This window comes from Pleurodeles waltl, chromosome 7 (genome assembly GCF_031143425.1).
Source record: "Pleurodeles waltl isolate 20211129_DDA chromosome 7, aPleWal1.hap1.20221129, whole genome shotgun sequence".
Lineage (NCBI taxonomy): Eukaryota > Metazoa > Chordata > Amphibia > Caudata > Salamandridae > Pleurodeles > Pleurodeles waltl.
In genome coordinates, this window is record NC_090446.1 from 1,131,597,330 (window position 1) to 1,131,620,035 (window position 22,706).

The window sequence follows — 22,706 nt, forward strand, 5'->3', positions numbered from 1 at the left end:
GCAGTGGGTCCTCACCTGGCTGTTCTGCTGGGGCCCTGCGCTGCCAGGGGCCCTGGGCCCCTCTTGACTTATTCTCCTCCGATGCCGTCAGAAAGTCCCTGGCTCCCAGACGCCCGTGTGCCGCTCCCTTCCGATGCTGCAGCAAGGCCCGCCTCCTGTGCTGTACCATGGCCCGCTTAACAGCTGATAGGCCCGGTGCGCTCCCTGCATGGCCTGCGACCGGGCCCAATGCACTTCTGCTGTCCGTCCCCCGAGCGCTGATAGGCTCGGAGCCACTCCCTCTTAGACACGGCCCAGCCCCGCGCGTCTTCGCCGCTACAAGGGGGCTGTCCTTGCGGGTCGGCAAGCCCCTCTTGCGCCCCTTATCAGTCGCGCCCCGCCACCTCCCCGTCCACTCCCCCACCCCTCATACTTACCGGCTGCCTCGTGGAGATCACTCGCGGAGGAGAGCAGGCTAGGACAGCCGCCGCCACTCCGCTTGAGGCCCGTTGCACCGGACTCAATGGGCCTACCACGCCATCCCTCAGGATATCAAGGCGGCCGGCATCCGACAACAGCTGGAGCACTGCCTGCACCTTATCATCAGCAGACATCGCGACAGCCACCGAGCTCCTCAGTAAGAACCACTAACTATTCTGTATCTCAAATATCTGCACCCCTCGCCCAAGCTGCCTCCGCTAACTCCTAACACTCGCCTCACATACAAGAACGCCAAAAACACCCTACACTACCGGCCACGGTGTCGCATTGACAAAATGGTGGCGACACCTAACATGGCTGGAATTTATAATTCCCCCTATAGCCCAAAAGCGCCCAAACGGTGCCTGTGGGCTATACCACTTCCCCAAACCTCCCGGGGGGGGGGGAGACCTCATTCTTCGGCGGTCCCCCCCGGCCCTCCTTCTTGTTCAGCAGTCCATGTCTCCATGGTTTGCACTCTTGTTCTTTCGTGTCCTGCGCCTCGCCTGGATGCCCCAGCCATCCTCACTTCTGACTGTGTTGGTGTCAGGTACCTCCTGGTCACGGTGTGTTCCCCAGCTCCTTTTTTTCGTGCTGTGGACTCTTCGCGCCCTGCAAACAACAAGAAAAGGAGCACATTGGGAAAGGCTGTATACTTCTTGAGGTGGTAACGCTCTTGTAGCGCTCCTGGAACATTTGTTAATACTTATCTAATGAAAATTGCTGACACTGCTGTGTGGTACATTTTTCTTGGTTCTGCAACTACCTAAAAATATACAAAAGGGAAAAGGTCAGAATTGGGAGAAAATTGTTGGTAAACTTAACCCTGACCAAACAATAAAACTATTATTGGACTGGGAAATATTGGAACAATATTTAAAGAAGCCTGAGCATTAAGGTTCATTCAAGGAACATTTATCAGTAATCATTGTTTATGTTATTTTCTCCTGGGCTCTGAATGAGATTAATTTTGTTTAAGTATTACTAGCACACCTATGGAATCAGTGTTTCTCCACATTTTGCTAATATGTTTAGGTATATGCTAACAATCCTACACCAATATTCACAAGTGTATACCTATGTGCATATCTGTTATTAGGGGAGTTGACACTGTACATTTTTATGATTATAAATCCAGTGAACAGAACCTGAGTACTGCATCACACTTTTCAAGAGGGAGGGAGGGATCTTAGGTAAATCTAAGACTCAATTGTATTACATTTGTCATTCATGTTACAGATTACACAGTTCTAAATCTTGTCATTTACCTTGAAGAGGCTGAGAAAAGACAAGGAAGCTCAGAAGAAAGCAAGCGTCAGTCTGGTGTCTATCAGCTATCGTTCCTTTGTCCCAGTAGGTCAGGCCCGATCATTATCCCACAGGGAAGCAGGGACTCTTCATCATGCCGATTTCACTTATGCGAAAAGGTAGAGCCTAACACCTACCTCATGAATATTAATGAGGTAGGTTGCAGTTTGTGACCCATTAGGAATCGTAGCCATCACAGGGATGGGGGCCTGCTGAGGTCGGCAAACTACCATGTCTGTGATTGCTTTTTAATAAAGCAATTTTAGTGCAGCCCATTTTCCTTAAAGGAAAATGAGATGCATTTAAAAAGAAAAAAAAGAAACCTTGAAGTTTCATTTTTCAACAGTAGGCAGTAGTCCATGGGGCCACTGCCTGCTCTTAAAAAGTAATATTCTTTACATTCTCAAAGGGGAAGGGGCCCCTTAAGGACCCCTTCTCCTTTGCAAATGTATTTGCTTTCTAATTTTTACTCCATTCCTGATCTGTAATATGTTTTCCTTTAAATATGTTCTTGTATTATCCCTTTATAAAAGGATCAGTATGTAAATTGAATATTGTGTGTCATAGACAATGAAGGTTTTCATAAATGGACACTATTACTGTTCCAAGATCACAAACACACATGGGTTGAGATATTCAGTGTTTAGGAATAATAATAAAGATCTCTCAGTATAGAAAGAACATTAATTGTTCTTTAGGGCCTAAATTGGGAGGTGAGAAATTGCTCCTGGACCTACAAAAAGCACTCAATGTAGTATAATACAGGAGTATTGCAGGAACCTTAATAATGGTAATCTCCCTAAAAAAAAAAATGTGCCGTTGTGCTAATCTAAAGCGCTGCAATACCTTTGAGTTGAGCTTGAACTATGTAAAACTGCAACTACAAAAACATGTGATCACATTTTGCAAAATGTTCACACTTGTAATTTGGAATGATAGTGAAATATAGGTTGAGCGTGGAGCTTACTTTGTTTTTACCACACTTCCCCTAAAAGTAAAAATATTATTTTGCACTCCTTTACACATGTATACAATGTATATTACCTTTTCAATACAGGGTTCTTCCTTGACATTGCCATGCCGCATGGCACTGTAAACCAGTAGTCAAAGGATTTGTGCTATATTAGCGTTTGGAAGAAAGTGCCAACGTTTTTACTAGTCCAGCAGACAAAACAGACATGATGATATGTTGCCCCTGCCCACAAATGTATCTAAGGCACTGGACAGTATAAATTTCACACCCTTGCAAGGCAAATTTGTTGTTTATAAATCTGACGGCACTACCCACAATAGAGACCTAGAATTAGAAGTAACTAAGGGCCATATGTAAGAACACATTTTCCCATAGACACAGAATGGGTAAATCCCTTTGCTACATCTGGCCCTTAATGTTCCTTCTTAACCATAGATTCTTCCTTAATATTGGAATATAGGACTGCGTCCAAAGCACCAAGGTTTCATGGGAGTCAGCACAATAGACATGTAAAATCCAACCCACTCATATCTTTTGTAGAGGCAGAATTGTGCAGTAAGACAACGTTCATAATTGGAAATGTCCCCTCAAGAGCAGCATTGAGTGATTTTCCTGTTGTGGAATAGGTAGTAGGCCTACAAAAAAGGTGCCTGATGACCTTCCAGTTTTATGACGTAATGCATCATGTTGCCCATCTGTCTATGGATTTTTTAGAAGCACCTAAACCTGTGGAGCTAGCAAAGAGTGACTTTCTTATTTTTGTTTTTTCTAGATAGTACTGAAGGCCTCTCTCGATATCTACAGCGTAGAGCTCACATAACCCACTACATGTTTCCATGCCATCCTTACTTATGTCAAGGTTCATTCTGCACCACATTGAATGAATGATACAAACAAGTGATGGGTGGGATGTTTGAATTAACACCAACTACTCAGAATTACTGTAGGCTGGAATCCAGTCCATCATGTTTTAGTTCACTGTGCCACTTTAGATAGAGATCAACCATGTACAAGGCAGTCATGGTCCTACTCTGAATTGAAATAAAAGCAACCTGGCCTGTTTTCAGAGTGTTGTGTCCCATCACTGGGGTGCTGTCACGGCACAGTGAGTTACTGCATTTCCTGGAAACTGGTTCTTTTCAGACGACCAGTGGTATTACATCAGGGCTTTTTGCAGCTCAGCCAGTCCAAGTGTCTGCACCAGGTCCTGAGATGCCTACACAACTGCTTGCAGCAGTACATCACCATGCTACACGTCCTGCATTTAGCTTCCTTTTTTTGCTTTCCTTCCCCTTGGTGTAGTCTATCAGCTTTGATCGAATTAGCTGCTTCTTTTCTTTGGATTTTTTAATTAGTCAAACCTAGGTTTTGGTTCCATATCCCGCCTTGTAAACTTCCTTTGGTTCTGAACTCTTTAGCTACCACTTTTGGACCATTTGGGTGACGTCTCACTTAAAATCCTTTCTATATTGGTGGTATATCTAGTAGCCATGACCTTGGCTAGGAGATTGGATGAGGTCTGGGCACTTTGTCTACTGAACCTTTTCTTTGCTCTGGCCAAAAGGCCTAGTGTGGCGTCTCTCTTCTGATTTTCATTCAGAAGTTTTCTTCTAATATTCATATTCACCATGAATTTGTTTTACTCAGTGCATAATTTGAGCCAATGGTTGCTGAAGGGGACCACTGTCACTCACTGTTAGGGACTGGCACTCTTTTTTCACATCAGACATTTCCCAAAACCAAGAGAGAGAAACACACAAAGCAGGAAGGAGGAGGAAGAAAATAACCGGAACAAAGGGAGAAAGCAGGAACCTGCAAAAGTGAGATAAAGGGGCAGGGATAGTCTGGTGGTGAGTGAAAGGTGTATGAAGAGGATTTAAGACTATGCAGCCTAAGTGTTAAGTGTGTGACATTTATTAGCACTGGTGGCTGGTTTCTGCGTAGCGCTTAGGAACCAGCACTCACCCTTTTACAAATTAAGCACTGGTCTTACCTTATTAGTCACCTCCCTCAGAGGCTCATGAGTGTGCTTTACATTCTTTGGATTTTGTGAGAGCTGTTAGAATTGACTTCCAGTGTACTGCAGGCTTACGTAATATGGATTCTCCTTTTGTCACCTTTGGTGGAAGGTCTTCTTTCGCGACGTTTAATCAATGGATTCACACAGCCATTTCAATGACAAATGCTTTGGAGAGAGTTCCTCTCTGAGCTCCTGTTTTGGGGCACTCCACTCAAGGCAACTCTGCTTCATGGGAAATTGCTTGGAAAATGTCCATACTTAATATGTGTTGAGCTGAGACCTGGGCATCTCACAATACTTTTGTCCAGCACTACAATCTGAAAGTATTCAGTAATGGTGTTGCATTTGGGTCAGCTGTTCTGAGCTCAATAAAATGCACAATGTTTTATCATTTTCACTCATTTACAAATTAGCGCCAGATGTAGGAAGCATTTTTGAGGTCTCGAAGGACCCAATTTGCAGAATCAGGCAGTTTGCAACTGCAAAAATGTTTTTTTAAATGTAAAAGCACCAAGCTGTTATTCTCAAGAATTGCAATTTGGGTGTACGGTTTGTTATTAGGAAGAGGCACGTTTAGGGTGTCTCTTCCAAATACCACATCATAGTGGTATGTAACAACGTTTTGCAACCGATATGGGTCACCTTCCTCTTTGTGACTATTGGTCACTAACTACTCCTAAAAACATGAAAGTTATACTTTTTATTTTATTAAACACAAATAGCAATTAGCAAATAGTGAGTAAAAAAACGCAATTTGGAAATCCATATTCTTCAAGTTCGGACATCTGGCCCTAAATTACGTATGTGTTTTGCGACACAACTTGATTTGTGTGTTACATTATGCTTCACACTGCTTGGGATGTCACCACTAAGGGGGACAAAGAAAAGCAGGTCTCTATTTAATGACGATTACTGGTAGGGAATGTGAGCATTCCTTTTTAAAGAAAGACCTTGCATAATAATCTGCGCTTAACCAAGGACCTTGAGAAAACACCTGTCTCATTTAACAAATGTCTCACGCATTTTTCATCAGTCAGGAGGCTAGGGTCTAACTCAGCAACCAAAAAGGATGGGGGCCTGAAAGGAATTAATCACATGGTCACTATGTAATGCACCAATCAGATAGCCAGAATCTAGCCACAATCAAGTGCTCACAGCCTGCTTCACCAATCAGCTTCCTGAAGAAGCCATTCAGGAAATTTAGCCCTGCCTCGCCAACCAAATCATGAATTCCGAAACACTTGTGCAGTTATGGAACAAACATGACCAATAAATCGGATTCTTATGATTTAACTCACAAGTGAGAAGTGTTAAGGCTGCTTATCTATCCAATCGAACAACTAATGTCTAACTCACCCGTCTCGTGCATGGAGCTTACTCCGTTAATCAGAAGCCTGAGGTCCGATTCACCAGTGAAATTCCCAGAGGCAAGTGGACTTTAAACGACCAAATCCGCATGCACCAATCAGATGCACAGGGCCAGGTGAAGTCTTAAGGAGGGGAAGGCTGACTAGTCGATTAGATGCTCCAAAGCAGACTCACCAATCAGAATGCTCAAGCCTAATTCCTCAATCAGCGGCGTTGCCTCTATAAAAGTCTGCCTGGTTACTGGGTGTTGTCGTTTAATGATGGCGCGGTTGTTGGTCTTCAGTGTGTTCCTGGTCCAGTTAATCCTGTGTACATCTGAGGTGAATGACTTGCGTTTCCTTGCAACATCAAGGGCTGAGGTTTGGGCGGGGGGGGAGGGCGATTGTCGCTTGTCGCTTGTTACAGAACTTTGAATAATGTTTTCCAAAGAAGCTGCTTTATTGGCACTGGAGGGTATTTGGTGTGTGGGGCGTAGTGGTGAGGAATATTTCACAGGGAGCTTCCATACCCCTAGCCTTTGCCATTTTGATGGCAATGGCCGTGTTGATGTCATAGCTCTTAAAGAAATGCAGAGCTCTCGAGTTTCCCAGGTCCAAGCTTGAGGAAACAATCCAGTCCGGAGTTTCATTGTCCATTCTGGGACTTGTAGGCCTGGGTGTTACAATATAATCCTTGAAACTTCAATTCCTAAAATGCCACACCGAAACCTGGGCTAGTCACGCGTCGACCTGGGAACCCCGAGAGCTCTAGAAATTGGAAATAAGAAGTAAACTCATACATAAATAAATATATATATTATTTTTTTCTTTTCATACAACACCTTGAGAGAGGGACCCCCCCCCCCCCCCCCAACTGAACTTCTCCATCAATAGCGCCTAAACAATGAGTGAACTCAACGAGATCTCTTTTCTTAGCTTTGTAACAGGGTTGAGCCATAAAGTTCGAGGAAAAAAAAATACAAAACGTTGGTGTGTCCATGCTGCGGCTGTTTGCATGACAACATCTATTAATTAAAATCATTGTCTTTAGCTATCAGTTCAATGGAAGCAACCCAAAACTTAATGTTTCAGACGCCGGGGCTGGAAACGTGACTATACAAAGGGGGCAACCACAACGTCCATTGGGCTAGGATGGCTGAAATGGCCCTTTGTATACGTTTTTTTTATGTAGTGCCTCATAATACGTCTGCAGTTTCTAAGCGCTCTTTGTAACTCATTTTGCCATTATCCAATGTAAGGGTACACTTAAAAGGTGGAGTCTACCTTGCCAGCCTTCAAGCGCGTGACATGCGGAAACGTGCATGTTTCAGCAGCGTGCATTCAATTGGCTGTTTGTTCTCTCAGTAATGTAGTTAACATTACGTGGATATATAGGTGCGGCTATATGCACCAGTACCGCACCTTCTGCAGGCCTTTATGTGCAGCTTGTCGGCACGGTTTGAGTCACAGAAGACACTGCTGTCTCACCCTTAGGCGCTAGATAAAATGTGCAGCACTCACGCTTCTAATTAGGGTAAAGCACAGTCTTCTCATATAAGATCTAAATAAAACCAGAAGTCATTATTTTCTAAATGAGGGTGGGGAAGCAAGGGTGGTAATAAAAGTGAAGGTATGTGCGGACTGCAGCGCCTTAAAGGTTTTCTTATTTAGGACTTTGCAGAACAGACAAGGCTGTCGAGGAACCCGTGGTTCTCCCGCTCTGTGTTGAAGTCGGGGGCGCATACGGTCTCTGTAGACAGAGGGTCGCGTGCCCCAGGACCGCTGCGTCACAGTGATGGTCAGGCTTTCCTTTTAAGGGTAGGCTTCAGCCACTCCTCTGCCGGCTGGCCTGGGCAGGGGAAATGTTTTTATGGGCCTCACTCACAGTGAAAAGGCTTCTGAGCATTGGGTCTCCTTATTTCTTGTTCAGGAAAAAAAACTACCGCTTTTAGAGTTTGTGGTCTGTGATAAAATGCGCTTTCACTTCTAGCGAGGCACGTGCTGTGCAAACTCCATTGCTGCGTAGCAGTTTGCCGCCAGGCAGGTATATCCACCTACAGCAGATGCTCCCTCTCCAGGGGAGCCAATGGCATCCCTCTGTTGACCGGGGAAGCGTCGAGCCACACCAACTAAATAAGACCCAAAGTATTGAAATACAGCCAGATAAGGTGTTTTAAGGACATTACAAAACTATATAAATGTCTTAGTTTTTCCATAATAATGCACCGTCCTGTACGGTGAAGTATCTGTGATAATCCGAATTAAAGGATTTGTATCGATGTATAATGTATTTTATTGAAAAGCACAGAACTGAGGCGCAGCCACATTATTGCGCTTTCAGCATGTGCCAGCATAAAGTGCCACATTTCGGCCAGAAGTTACAAATGTCACTTATGAGGGAGGGTCAGAAGCTCGTCAGGCAAAATGCATATTTTTGCCCGTGGCACTGATAGTTCATTTGTTCCTGTCTGCACTCGTTGTGCCCTTCACTCCCACTGGGAACTTCGGGTCTTGTTTGGAAGGAAGTGAAAGTCTTCCAGTAGCTGGAGGGAACCCCATACCCAGCAAGAAGCCAGTGGCTGAATTTCCATGTTATCGTGGTGAAAACTCAGCCGGTCGCTTACTCTATTTCCCGTTTCCTCCAGAAACAAGGTGGGGTGGGGGGGAGAGTCTGTTTCCAGAGGTGACTTGGCTGTCCTTGGTGCTGAACCGTCTACAGTGGCTGGTATGTTTTGCACTTTGTGCAAAACTGGATTTTGGGTGGGCTCACACCTCCACCCTTCAGATGTGGAGGTCTGTGAGGGGGCCGGGTCCAGGATTCGATGCTTGGATCTTCACCACCTCGTCCGGTGGCTCCAGGTGCAGAGGTAGCTCCTAGCTGTCAATCACAGGGCTGGTAGTGCCAAAGCTGCTTTTCTGTCCCACCCAAAGTCACTTCCTTCAGGCTGCAAACCCAAGGCAGGGGGATCGTTGGAGTCGGTGATCGTCATGAGGCCAGTGGATTCCATGCAGGTGACAAACAAGCTTTGGTAGCTGTCAGGTGGATCCACAAGCTTGCTGGAGGTTGTTTGGTGGGGAGTAGAAGCTTGAAACTTGACACGGGCCTCACTCCAACTCCTTAGCTGCTGGACACTTAGTTTCTTTTGGTTCAGGCACTCTGAGCTCATCGGGTGTCGGTTCTTCGTTCTCAGCACTTATTTACTCCTGCAATTTGCACCACCAGTCTTCCTTAGTTTTGGTGTCCACAGGGGTCCTTATGGTCTGAACCAAAGTTTTTACCTCCAGCACACTTCCAGTACTAGTCCCTGTAGGTCACTCTGTCCTCTTCGCTCTGGGACTGGGGTCCAGGTCCTGTATTTGGAGCAGACGTCTCTTCATGCTTCTCTCCTTTTCCAGGTAATATCTAAGTTCTGGTGCCAGGGGAGTCCCTTAAATCCTGGTTTAGGGGGCACTTAAGGGTGAGGGAAGGTGGCCAATGCAGGACTACTGGCCCTGCGGCTAGTCTGCTCCTGCAGTGACTACTTCCTATGGGGACTACATCCCTTTCTATCCAGAACCCACTATTCTAGTGGTCTGCTAAGATGGCAGAAACCTTCCTTGGCCGTACAGACCTCCTAGCCCAAACCTCAAAGGTGGGGCTAGTTTGAGGGAGGTGCAAGCCTCCTGCATAACTAATTTCCTGCCTGCAGGAAGGCTTTGTCAGTCACTGAGGGGACAACTACTTGCACATCAAAGGTGGGTGAAGCCTTTGAGGCTCACCGCCCTGATGCTTTTTTCACTAGCCAGCCTGGGAGGGAGAAGGTGTGATCTCCTTCCTAACCACGCCCTTTGTTTTATATCCTGCCGAGGTGCTAGCACCACCGGCAGGAGGTCAAACGTGTGTGTGTGTGGCGGCAGTGGCTCAGGAGAGCACACCAAAAAGTACAGGACTGGGTAATTTGGTGGGCACTCTCTAAGGGTGCCACCTGGGCATCTGTTTTTTAATCCTAAACATGGACATAATGTTCTGTGTTAAAAAGCAGTGTTTGATACCAAACACGACAATTTGACTGGGCCATTGCAGAGCTAGACATCTGAGCAGTGGACAGATGCCAGCCCATGTTATCCAATGGAGTACCGGTTACTCCTCCCTCATGGAACAGTGCCCCCAGGCTAGCGGGGGCCTGCCTTAGGGGTGACTGACCTGTCCATGGGCAGTAACAGGGACTCTGCATGCACCTGTTGTGGACAGAGGCTCACTCGAGCAGCAGGTTGCTCGTGCAGGCTGACATAGCAGCTCTGCAGGCTTTTATTTGGGGTACTTAAGGTGGAACCCTGATATGGGGTCCCTGGCCTCAGTGAACAGTAGGCCTTCCTCCCAATAGACTAGGTGAGTACCACTGGTGTCTCCTTGTTCTTGCATGACAGCTTGCTGCCCGAGGCTCTCAAGGGTAGGGCAACTTCATTGCTCCTTGCAAAGCTGTTCCCTGGAGGGTCCCCCTGCACTGAATAGCTCTGCCAGGCTTTCTCAGTTGCATTTCCCTAATCATGGCCTCACTCTGGGAGAGTTCTCTCCTGATCCTATGTGGAAGTAGAAACTGGCTCAGCAGTCCTTACTCTGTCCCTTACGGTGCTGACACATAGTTTCAGGCTACAGTTCCTTATTTTTGCCCTGAGAGGCACATGCTCACACGTTTCCGAGTTGTAAGGTAAGACAGGCAAGGGTTCATGTCCACCCCACCCAGGGAAGCCAGATGAGCCTCAGTGTGCAATCTCTGGCCTCTCCAGAGCACACTGCTACTCACAACCCAACATTATCCATGCCCTTGGATTGCCCTTCAGTGGGGGACTTCTTGATGCAAACTGAATCACCTCTTATGCCCTGGCTGACCACAGTCAAAGTATGTCCCAACCTTCTTTGTATCCCAATTCTTACCTTGATATGCCTTTATTTTGGTCTGGGAAGAGTCTTTGAGCCCACCCTCTGAGTTCTTTTGAGGGCCTGGTGAGGACTCTTTACCCTTGTCGGTGCTATTTTCCCTTTCCCTGCTGAGAAGTTTGTGCACCTTTCTCGGAGTCACCTCCACCTTGAGACTTGGTGTGGGTTACCCACTTGTCTTCTCCCAGAGAGCTGGTAAAGATAGCTGACAACTCAGAATGTACCAGATGCTGTCACAATCTCTCTGTGTAACAATTAGTCAAGATATGCTCTTTCATCAAAATATTATGTAGCCCTTCATAAGTGTCCACTTTATTGCCCTTTATCCATCCCTCTAGTGCTTTGACTAAGCAGTCTACAAAGTCCACCCAAGTCTGGTCTTGGCCTTTTTGTATGTCCCTAAACGTGACTCTGTACTCCTCAGTGGTGAGTCCAAACCCTTCAATGAGGTTCTCTTTCATTTAGGGATAAGATTCTGCTACTTATTCAGGTTTGGTCAGAATTCTATCGCTGCCCTTAGCTGGGAATATCTCCCAAAGTAGAGCGCCCCAGTGCTGTGGACGAACCTTCCTCATTCTGCAACATCTCTCAAATGCTGTGAACCATTTGTCAATGTCATGAACTGCACTATATGCTGGAACAATCCATTTTCAGGACCTTAGGGTTACAATAACCCTCACTTTCCTTACTCTTTGCTACCAGAATCTCTGGTAACTAGTCCCAAGCAAGCCCTCTTCTAAGGCTAGTCTCCTTTCCTCAATTTCAAGTCTCTTCTCCTCCAGGGAGATTTGCTGAAAGTTGTCCTCCAGGATCCTACTCCTTCTATCTGTGGGGGGTTATTAGAGTGACTTACACTTCCTACTGGAGAGGGAGGTCTGGAGAAGGACAGAAGGTCCAGGTCCTCTCCACCTTCACTTACTTGGACTAAGACCTCATCCTCTCTTTCAGAGTCTGGTTCTGAGGAGGATGCCTCTTCTGTTTCTTTCCTCTTCAAAAGAGGTGACGGCCTCTACAAGTTCTCCTCTCAGCAGTAGCTCTAAAGCTGATGCCCCTAGCTTTGCACATTGCCCTCAGATCATTGATCCTTAGGATGGGCTGGATTGAGAATCCAGTCTTATCAGAGGTGTGGGTTTGAATCCCGCAGCTGCCACCAATGTAGCAAGGTAAAGGAATTATATGGTATGTCTAGGTAGTCTTACCATGGAATACCATAACAATACTTGGTGGTGGACCTCAGATTCACTCTCAGCAAACCCTAGTTCGGTCCTGGTAGTGTGGCAAAGAGCAGTCAGGCTACTTAGAGGAACGTGTGTAAAGCATGTCACATTACCAACATGGACGATCATTAAATGACACGACTCAACAGAAATCTGACACCAATGCAGAAAAATTGATTTGATTTTAATCTTAATTTAGACACAAACAAGCTTTTCAGCTTTTGTACAGCTGGAGTAGTGAATTTTTAAGTCTTTGGAAAATATGGTACTTTGCAGATTTAAAGGGCTTCCATTGAAGTTAATGTTGAAACTTGCAGTGTGCACTTGTAGGGTGAGTTCCAGCGAACCCATGGGAATTTAAGGTTCTGTGGGGACCTAGACCAAGATTCAACAGTCAGACTTGTTACCTTGCCCAGGGAGTCTGCTGCAGAAGTGACTTGGTTGTCTATGGTGATGAACCATCCGCACTGGCTGCTGTTTTTCACTCCTTGCAACACACTCTACCCTTCGGATGTAGAGGTCTTTGGAGGGGGTCGGGGTTGGGTGAGGGGGGCAGGACCAGGATTCAATGCTTGGATCTTCACCACCTCGTCCGGGTGCAGAGGTAGCTCTTAGCTGTCAATCACTGGGGGCTGGTCGTGCCAAAGTGGCTTTGTTGCTCCAGTTGAAGTCACTTCCTTCAGGCTGCAAACCTGGGGGGGGGGGGGTCGCTGGCGATATCTGTCCCTGTGCCGTGGGAAAGTTCCCTGGAGTACGTGAATGTTGTGTGGCTGTCCGTTTCTGTGTAGGAGACAAACAAGCCTTGGTAGCTGCAAGGGGAGTGGAGGTCCACAAGCTTTCTGGCAGCTGGAGGTAGTTTGGCGGGGGGATAGGGGCTTGTAACTTGGCACGGGCCTCAATCCCACTACTTAGATAATGGACACAGAGTTTCTTTGTGCTCAGGCACTCGTAGGCCGTCAGGTCGCAGTTCTTTGTCCTCAGCACTTCTTTACCCCTGCAATTTGCAGGAGACTGGTGCCACCAGTCAAGGAAGTCTTCCTTGGAGTTTGTGTCCACAGGAGTTCAATGAGTTTTCACCTCCAGCACATGTTCGGCACTTGGTTCCAGTACTGGTCCCCTGAGGTTACTGTGCCCTTCTTTGGGCTGGGGCCCAGGTCCTATTGTTGGTGCAGACGTCTCTTCATTTCCAGGTAGGATCTAAGTTCTGGTGCCAGGGGAGTTCCTTAAATCCTGGTTTAGAGGGCATTTGAGGGATTAAGGCCAATGAACTACTGTCCCTGCGGCTAGTCTACCCCTGTAGTCACTATTTCATGTGGGGAAGTATGTCACTTTCTTCCCACAACCCACTAATGTAGGTCTGCCAAGATGGCAATACCCTTCCTTGTTTGTGCAGACCTCCTAACCCACCCTCAAATGGTGTGGCTAGGTTGAGGGAGGTGCATGCCTCCTGCATAGCTAATTTCCCACCTGCCAGGCAGGGAGCCTTTGCCCTCCACTGAGGGGACAAATACTTGCAAATCAAAGTTGCCTGAAGCCTTTGAGGCACAGGGCCCTGATACTACTCTCACTAGCCATCCTTGGACGGAGGAGGTGTGACCTCCTTCCTGCCCAGGCCCTTTGTCTTACATCCTGCCAAGGTGCTAGCACCACCGGCAGGAGATCCCACTTCTCTCTGTGGTGGCAGTGGCTCGGGAGAACCCGCCAAAACAGTATAGGACTGGGTAACATGGTGGGCACCCTCTAAGGGTGCCACCTGGGCATTTGCTTTTTAATCCTAAACATGGGTGTCATGTTCAGGGTTAAAAAGCCCATTGTTTGATACCAAACACGACAGAATTTAGCTGGGTCATTGCAGAGCTAGACATTTGAGAAGTGGTCAGATGCCAGCCCATGTTATCCAATGGACCGCCAGTTACTCGGGCCAGCATTGCAGTTTAAATCCCAGCACGGGGGCAGATATGCTCCTGCACATGTGTCCTCACTCATGGTGCACCTTGTTCCCTGGGCTAGAGGGAGCCTGCCTTAGGGGTGACTGACCTGTCTATGGGCAGTAACGGGGACTCTGCCTGCACCTGGTGTGGGCAGTCTCACTCGAGTAGCAGGCTGATATGGCAGCTCTGCAGTCTTTTACTTGGGGGTACTCAGGGTGACCAGATCAGTGATGCAACCCTAGTACCCCCTTTACTGAACTTGCCATAGGTACCATTTACTGGGGACTTACAAGGGTGGTAAAGTGCTGGTTAATTGGCCTATGCAATTCAACATACCATTTTAAGGGAACGAGCATTGGTTCTGAGGCCTTGTTAGTAGGCCTCAGTACATTAACAGGTCAAAAAACACAGCATCTGACTAGCCAAAAAGGGGCCCTTTACAACAATAACCATCCTGTAGCCCCAAGTTGTCAAATCCTAATTAACACTATTGATGGGGAAACAAAACAACTAAACACCAAAGTCTAATCTCAGACTGTGGACCTACTTTTCACCACATAAAATTTGGTTAAGACTCTACAGAAGATTGAAACGAAATTTACTGCGCTTCCATGTTGGTGGAAGAAATTTAACATCCACTGTGACGGGACTCCACTCCTACCAGCTTTCTCTGTCCGAATGACATACTAAGAAACATCAAAGTACCTCATGGCGTTCTGAAAACCAGCTTCACCTTCTTACAAAGCTTCCATTATTAAGCTTTGTCACACCATTTGTGAAGCAACTTGTTTCAAAATCAAAGGTAATGGAATAACTCCTCAGGAGCGAGACTCTCCATCCACCTTGCTCCAAGATGAAGACAACACCTACAGATTTCAAACCGTGGCCTCTTTCCGTCAACCCTTGAAGTCTCAATTCAAGGAATAGGTCGATGCATGCCTCTTATGACCTGACCATCAGATCCCTATCCCACTCGAACCTAATAAAAAAAAAAAAAAAGTTTCTTATTTGACTACCTTTCTCTTCAGAAAAGCAGAAGAAAAGTGAAAACAAAGCTAAGGAAGAGAAAAGTTAGATGGTAGGAATGCAGAAGAAACCTTTTTGTTGATGTGTTTAACCTCGAAACTACAACGCTTTTCCCAACGTCTATTAACTTTTTAAGTTCTGTATTCACAGTGCTAAATTCTAGTGGAGGCACCATTGCAAGCTTCAGTAAACGTGTGCCTGAGTTCTGAACAGACCATGCAACATCACTGTGGGAAATTAGCTTGAGGCATCTGATCAATAGTTGTGGAGAAAGTACAAGTAAACAAGAGTAGGAGGGGGGGGCTACTGAGTGAAATCGGGGGATAGCAGCGAGATAGAAGTAAAGGCGCATTGTTTATTAGGTACTTGGAGAGGCCTGATAGAGACCCTTTGAGGGAGGAAACTGTCAACAGTTGAAGTGGGTGAAAAAGTTGGAGGCACGGAGAAAACCGATGATGGATTATCAGGTTAGAGACCGCTTCTGTAATCTGGAGTTAAAGGGTTAAGAAAAGATGGTTCAGTTAGCAGGAATGGCAGTGCTTGAAATGTAAAATACTAAATACTGGTATTTACAGTCTTGGAATGTCAGCTTCTTGCCAAGAAGATCAAGTCATAGTGAATTATTCGGTTGACTATGATGGGCAAACCAATCTAATCTAATGCCTGCTGCAAGACATTAGACACTAGTATGTCTTACTTGCTCTTTTTCTCACATTGACTCTTGTTAGTCAAAGCTTTTTTAAATTCTATTTCTGATTTAACCCGAACAATCATGCTCATTCCTTTCATGCATTTACCATTCCTTCTTCAATTAGGTGGTTTTGCTGCTATCTGAGCATATCATGAAGACTTTCATGATCCCTTTGCTGACCAGAAGAAATCCACGAAATAAGCTCATGCTATCAGTATAAACTCCATCCTTTTTTCTTCTCGCACTGTTGCAAATATTAGCATAAATTTATATTACTTTGTAACGTTCCGATCTTACCACTGTTCATTGGCATGATGCAAGTTTGGGAAGCAATTCTCTAGTAGGGACCCCTAGTATAACCACATTTTGAGCAGTTTCTACTCTTGTGTGTAATTTCTACAGCCACCCTCTTTCCGGAAGTGGCCTGTATTTCAGGCCATGAGATTACAAGCAGGTGATGGGCAAAAATATCCAATGGGAATTAAACTCTGCATTACCATGAAGCATAGGTTCAACCTGCACTGCACCTGCAGAGTATCCTTGCCTCACTGAATGCAGCCCTCTTTAAGGGCGAAATGGGTGGACCGGAGATTAAATTGCTGCTGTTCTTGGGTTTCAATCTGAACTTGTAGTCGGTACCTAACTTCCAATGATGGTGACTCTTCCAGGGGGGGTGGGGAGAGGATGTAAAAGGGACAAGGGAAAGCTAAACGGAGATCAAAATCTGCAACTGAGCGAGATGGAAATGATCAGGGTGATGGAAGTTCAGGCCTGTTATTTCACACGGTGCCACCGTGCATCACACAATATTGGAACTTTCCAGATCACCCAGCGAAGACCCAGTATCTCGTCGTTAACACAGGGTGAGCTGGAAAACCTACACAGTGTAGGTTTCCGACTTGTGTTGAAGGCTCTGGACCCATGGAGGGTTTTGAATCGTCCCCACAGGACACTAATGGCAAGATCAGAATCCAGACTAGCCAGCCTTGGTATTCAGCAGCTCACACATTCACCGTTGCTGGCACCTAAAAAATAGGCGCTTGCAATAGGTCTCTCCCTTTTACACCTATTGGCTCTGCGACTGGTTTTTGCTCATGGCTAGAGGAAGTGAATGTGTGCATCAGTGTTTACAGCGATATCTTGTAGTTGTGTGCATGTTTCACTGTGCATGCTCATGCCTGTCCGGCGCGGCGAGCACCAGTTTACATTTTTATTTACTGTTTCACGATGGTAGACTCCATGGGGTGGTAAATTAAAGGTACTTGGCTGAAAGCTGGGCAGTACAACCGCAAATGGATGCTGCAGTGCTTTCCATAAAAATGGAAATTCATTTCTTATTTTGAAAGTTTGAAAGGGCGTCTGGGTGTGCGGAGGGACATTGAGGAAAGAGTAGGTGGGAGATATATATATATATATATATATATTTGTTAAAAAGAAAGCTGTGGAGATGGAAACATTGGACAGGGTGGGGCGTGGGCAACATGGAGCGTGTGAACATGTGGGAAGCGGCCCACGAGAGGGGAACAAGGGGGCCTGAAGGGAGCGAGAGCAACACGGTGTGGGAGCAGGTATGTGGGTGGGGGTGGGGGGCACCACAGCTAAAAAGGCCTGCAGTCTCATGAAGTGTTAAAAGAAAGCAGTTCCTAAATATCAGCAGCGAAAACCTATAAGTAGTATGCCCAAAAGGATGGTAAAGAGGATAAACTCTAGGAGAGGGATAAATGCAACCAGAGGAAGGCATGACATCGAATAAGAACAAGCGATGAGTGACAAAGCTGCGACTGATGCAAAGTACAGCACAACAAAGTGACTGAAGTGAGGGGTAAGTCTCTGGATAATTCTGTATAAGTTTGTCAGGTGACTCGTCTCATTGGTCGCCAATTTCCAATCCCTGGCTTTCCTTTAATCCAGTAATACTTTATGGGATTGTGGTCTTGCTTCAAGTCAACTGAATTCATTACACTGAGAGCTGAAACTAGGATGTGTAAATGGAAAGCCAGGGTCTGGAGATTGGTGCCTCTGGCATGGAGACATGGTAACCTGACCCCTGTAGAAAGTCAGTGTGTGCACTACCACTTGTAGCTTCAGTGGTGGATTGTATAATGGGGCGATCAACTACTGAATTTTCCCATCCCGTTCAATGAACCTGCTCATTATATTCCCCCCAAAAATACTCTGAATACTACTTACTTGTGAGTTTATTCTCACGCAAAGTTTAGACCAGGGATGGTTGGATCAATGCCATCGTTTAAAGATAACTATGTAAATGGTTTGTTTTTACAGTACTTCTATGGAAATGTAGCGCATCCTAAATCTGGCATGGGTTCTAGTTTTACCAGATTACGTTTGACATCCCTGTTTGAGGTCATTGGACACAGTGACTGTCATCAAGCCTACAACTACCACAGTGCAGTAACTTAATAGGAAGATCTGAGCATTGCGTTCTTGGAGAGAGCCAGGTTGTAAAGCTAATGTTAAGTCTAGCTTCAGTAGTGTTCCAAGGCAAGCCTTGGATTGGGTCTTTAACAGTAATCTGAATCATTCAGTGAGTGTTACTAGCGGCACTGTTATAATTCTACTAGGAACTAAGATAGTAGGCTCCCGCATGGAGGGAGGGGGCTTAATTCTAAGACCAATGAGAGTCTTAATAAATAGACCTTTGTCCACTTCTGGAACTCTAAGCCCTACTCCTAGCGCACTTTCTCGGGGGCAGAGGGCAGCACATATCATGACCATTTCTGTGCTCTTGGATCCTTTGTCCACCATACTGTATTCTGTTGGGTCACTAGGTCAGGATCGAGTTACATTAGCCAAGTAACATGGATCCCTGTACTGTGTTAGGTGGCACTGTAGCAGGTAAAGAATGAGGTGCATTTGCAAAGCTGTGCATCCACCACAGTAAGAACGATGTGTGCTGCAAACCGGTGTTTAGGAGCTTGGACAGAGCTGAGGGGCCAGCATTAGGGCAGCACTGGCTGCTGCAGATCAGGCTAATACATGGGTGGAACAGTCTTTATTGAACATCGTTGAACATTCTGCTTTTCTTCCCCAGGCTAGAAAATGTAACGTGACTGGCTCATGGAGGAACAGTCTGGGCTCACTCCTCCAGATCTCGGAGGATGGGCTCGCTCTTCAAGGGTGCTTCCATACAGCTGTGGAGCTTCACAAGGGGGCTGCAGGCAAAAGCAAGGTGGGCAAAGTGACTGGAATCCGTAACACTGGAGAAGACCCAACTGTAGCCTTCTCTGCCTGCTGGAAGGAAGGTGAGTATGGAAAAACAATGGAATTAAAGAGGTTCTGATGGTGGGATGCTTTCAACATTGGGTGTTGAGGTGCATAACCCCTTTAACCGTAAGGGGTAGTCATGGTACACAAGCACTTAGTCTGGGTTGTCCATCCTAAACAAACAAGCCTAGTCTATTTGGACTACAGTAAATCATTAAGTACTTGTCTAATTACTTCCTTTGAATGACTTGTGCTAACTTGGGAGGCTCTGAGAGTTGGGTGACACTGTGGTAAACTAGTCCTATTCTGTTGAAAATGAAGTAATTTCAATAAGCTGTATGTCAAGATTGAGATCTTGCTAGGTGCTCATTAGTACTCATATTGATGTGAAAGGAGCTTGTTGAGGAAACCTAGCAGGGATTGGGCTAATGCAGATAAAAGAATCTTGCATTGCTATGGTGGGCACTGGCTTTTAGTGCCTTCAAGTTACCACTGGGCATGAACCTTGGTGTGTTATTGCTCCATAACTTATGCACTGAAGTATATAGTAGGGTAGTACCAGCATTTGCTAAAGCTATAACAAAGTAAATCCACAAGAGGCCTGCAATGACTCATTCATTATAAATATTTAGCGGTACACTAGTCTTCCACAGGGCTGGCTAAAGGTGTAGGCACCCCTTCAGATTGACATACTGGGTTCGCTGCTTGGTCATCAGATCTTATTACATTAGTAAATGTCCAATATACAAATAGCATGCTGGAGGAATTAAACAACTTTGTCACTCTTGACACAATTTCCATTGCTATCCCATTCTTTTATTGGCACATTGAATTTCATACCTTATGTCCATTATTGAATCCTGGATCACACCCTGAGTCTGTAAAAGTTCTATGATGGAGCTTGTTTTTATGCATGACTTTAATAGCTGTAGCAAATTTTGCTGTGTATTTTGCGTGGTTCTTGAAATGATCGCCCACCACCTGTAATGAAGATAATGTATTTGGCATAGTGGAGCAGTCAACAACGGGCAAACAAACTGCCACTAACATTCTGCACATGACTTGTGAAGATGTAGCCTAACGCTTTCCATTGTTCCAAAGCATGCGGTGCACATTCCAGCAATCTATGGTACAGCATAATGCTTACTTGTAAAAACCAGAGTAATGAAAGCTTAGTGTTGATGAACCGCAAAATAAAGTTTAATAGAGACTTGGAAACTTTAAGTGACAATGTAAGCATGCTAGCCTAAAATAAGCCAACCACTAATCTACAAATTTTTGCTGTCTTCCTGGGGCCTGAACTCTTCACCTTGAACAACCTTTCACATTCTTTCCTTTAGCACATGTTTGGTGTGGTGTCCATTTCCCCTCACCCCCAAATTCCTCACCTTATCTTGATTAAAATCATTCATGGAATCAAAACTTTCAGACTAAGTTTCTATGCTATGGATCAACTGGTTGGTGGGTACTTAACAGTCCACCATTAGTATCATTCATACAAACAGCACGTTTACTGATTTTGATACATTGGAATTCATAACCGACTTTGATACATTGGAAAGCTTAGAAGAACCTTTCATCTGGTATTTTAGGGTTATTAAAATTCTGACTGTCTCCTGGCCTGATTTTGACTTCAGCAATTCTCATGTAGTTGTCATGGTACACTTTATACTTGTTCTGAATTAAGTTGATTCTGTTTTGGATATCCTTACTTAATTTGTTACCAAAATGGTGCTCGCTAACCTTTTTGTATCAAAGATGGACATAATGCAGAGTGGGACTATCTACCTCTAATAAATATAAAAGGTGTTTCTTTGGTGACAAAATGTAGTGTGTTCCTGTGAGCTAAGTCATAGATCTCATTGCTTTGGTAACATCTTCCTTTGTGGTAATGGCTATTGTATGCAGTCTGTCAAAAGTTGAATTACTCTTTCTACCATACCTTTAGCCTGTGGATGGTATGATTTTAGTTTGTGTTGAATAACACAATCCCTTTACATTTTTTATGGTAAATGTAGTAAACTGAACAGTTATCGTGGATAATAGAGGAATACCCTTCTGACAAAAATATTCAGCAACAACTCAATTAAAATTATCTAACTCTGGTGGCACCCGGTGTGACACTCCTTTTTCTCTTCCTCACCCAAACCCCACCTAATCCCCAGAACTGCCTTCTCTACAGATTTCCCTCACTACCTCCAAGCAGTGCCCCTCATCTCTGCAGCCACTCTTACAGGCATTTTTTTTATAGCCCTACTCATACCAGTGTAGCGTAGCAGCACTTTACAACACACACACTAGACAAAGAACAAATCGTGTGTGATGCAGTCTAAATCAGTGAGGATTACAACGTGTAGGAATCACATGTCATCCATTGTTGTAGGCAGTGTTTGGATTAGAGAAGCACAAACTCGAGATTTAAATTGTACCCAGTGGTTGGAGGCTGGCTTTACTAATAAGAATGTATTTCTAACTAAACAAACCCTTTATAGCAACATTAGGAAATGAAAAACTGGTGGGGGAAATATAACATTCTAATGTAACCATGCAGTTTGCATGCAGCTCTTTGACAGTTCATGGGTCACTGTGCTGTATTAGGATTGTAATTTATGAACTGCAAGTAACAAAAGGATATCTGGGACAAAAGCAGTAGCCAACTGAGCTATCCACATAAAATAGTTCTGTGATCTGCATGGTACATGTTCTTTGCAGCCGGCATGGTAACCCACAGTGCTGTGAAGAGTCAAAACTGCCACTGGGCAAAACTTTATCCAGGAACATTAATCTGCAGTTATCTTGACACTTATATTGCCTGAAAACAGCTGGACACAAACTGTGCAGCAGGTGCCTTTCAATCCGTAAGTTATGTTTAAATACCCCAACCCCCACCTGAACTTAGCACCAGGTGCGGCTGCACTTGCCCCACTACCCTAAAGCTGTCCCTGGAGCCTTGGAAGAAGGCAGGGGGCAATTCTGCTCAGCTCCTGGGTCTCCCTGGCACAGCTGAACCAGGAAAAGCAGTTTAGCAGGGCCTAGGGAGAACCAGGGCATGACTTAAGCCTCCTTTCACAATGGTTAACAGCCTTGGCACTGTGCATGGCTGTTAACTGTTGAACATTCACAGTAAGTGCTGTAAAACAAAGGCTTTGGAGCTGTTGCAGGAGCTTCAACCCACTTGATCTCCATATCTCCAGGAGGCCTGTGTGTTTTGCACGGTGAAATCAGGAGCCCGCCTCCCCCGCACTAAGTGAAGGCAAACTCACAGATCTGCAAGAGCTAGAACGTGCTCGGCTGACCAGCAGTCCCTGATCACAGCTCCGAATCCGATGCACCAAGACTGAACTTCTTCCTCTGGCGCAAATGTTGCAAAAGCAACCAGGGTGCAAGTGGCAGAGGACCAGGCTAAAGCCTTGCTAGAGACCACTCAACACACTGCAAACTCCTTTACAGTGCTACAAGATAAAGACCCATCAGAATCTGACTAGGAGGCAGGGCACTCCTGTAGCTCCACAGCAGATTCCACAAGGGAGCCAACGGTTACCCCACGCATGGCCGATGACCTCTGAGAACTATATTAATTCCTGCCCCTAAT

General features: G+C 45.5%; 1 protein-coding gene across 1 annotated transcript in view; it reads left to right on the top strand.

The window, feature by feature from the left end:
- The first annotated feature begins 6,314 nt into the window (after positions 1-6,314).
- LOC138247370 (avidin-like) overlaps positions 6,315-22,706 on the top strand; it is a 44,539-nt gene continuing 28,147 nt past the window's right edge. The window contains exons 1-2 of the mRNA XM_069202029.1: positions 6,315-6,448; positions 18,942-19,152. Coding sequence (XP_069058130.1) covers positions 6,386-6,448; positions 18,942-19,152 — 274 coding nt within the window. The 5' untranslated portion in view covers positions 6,315-6,385. The remainder of the gene's footprint in view (positions 6,449-18,941; positions 19,153-22,706) is intronic.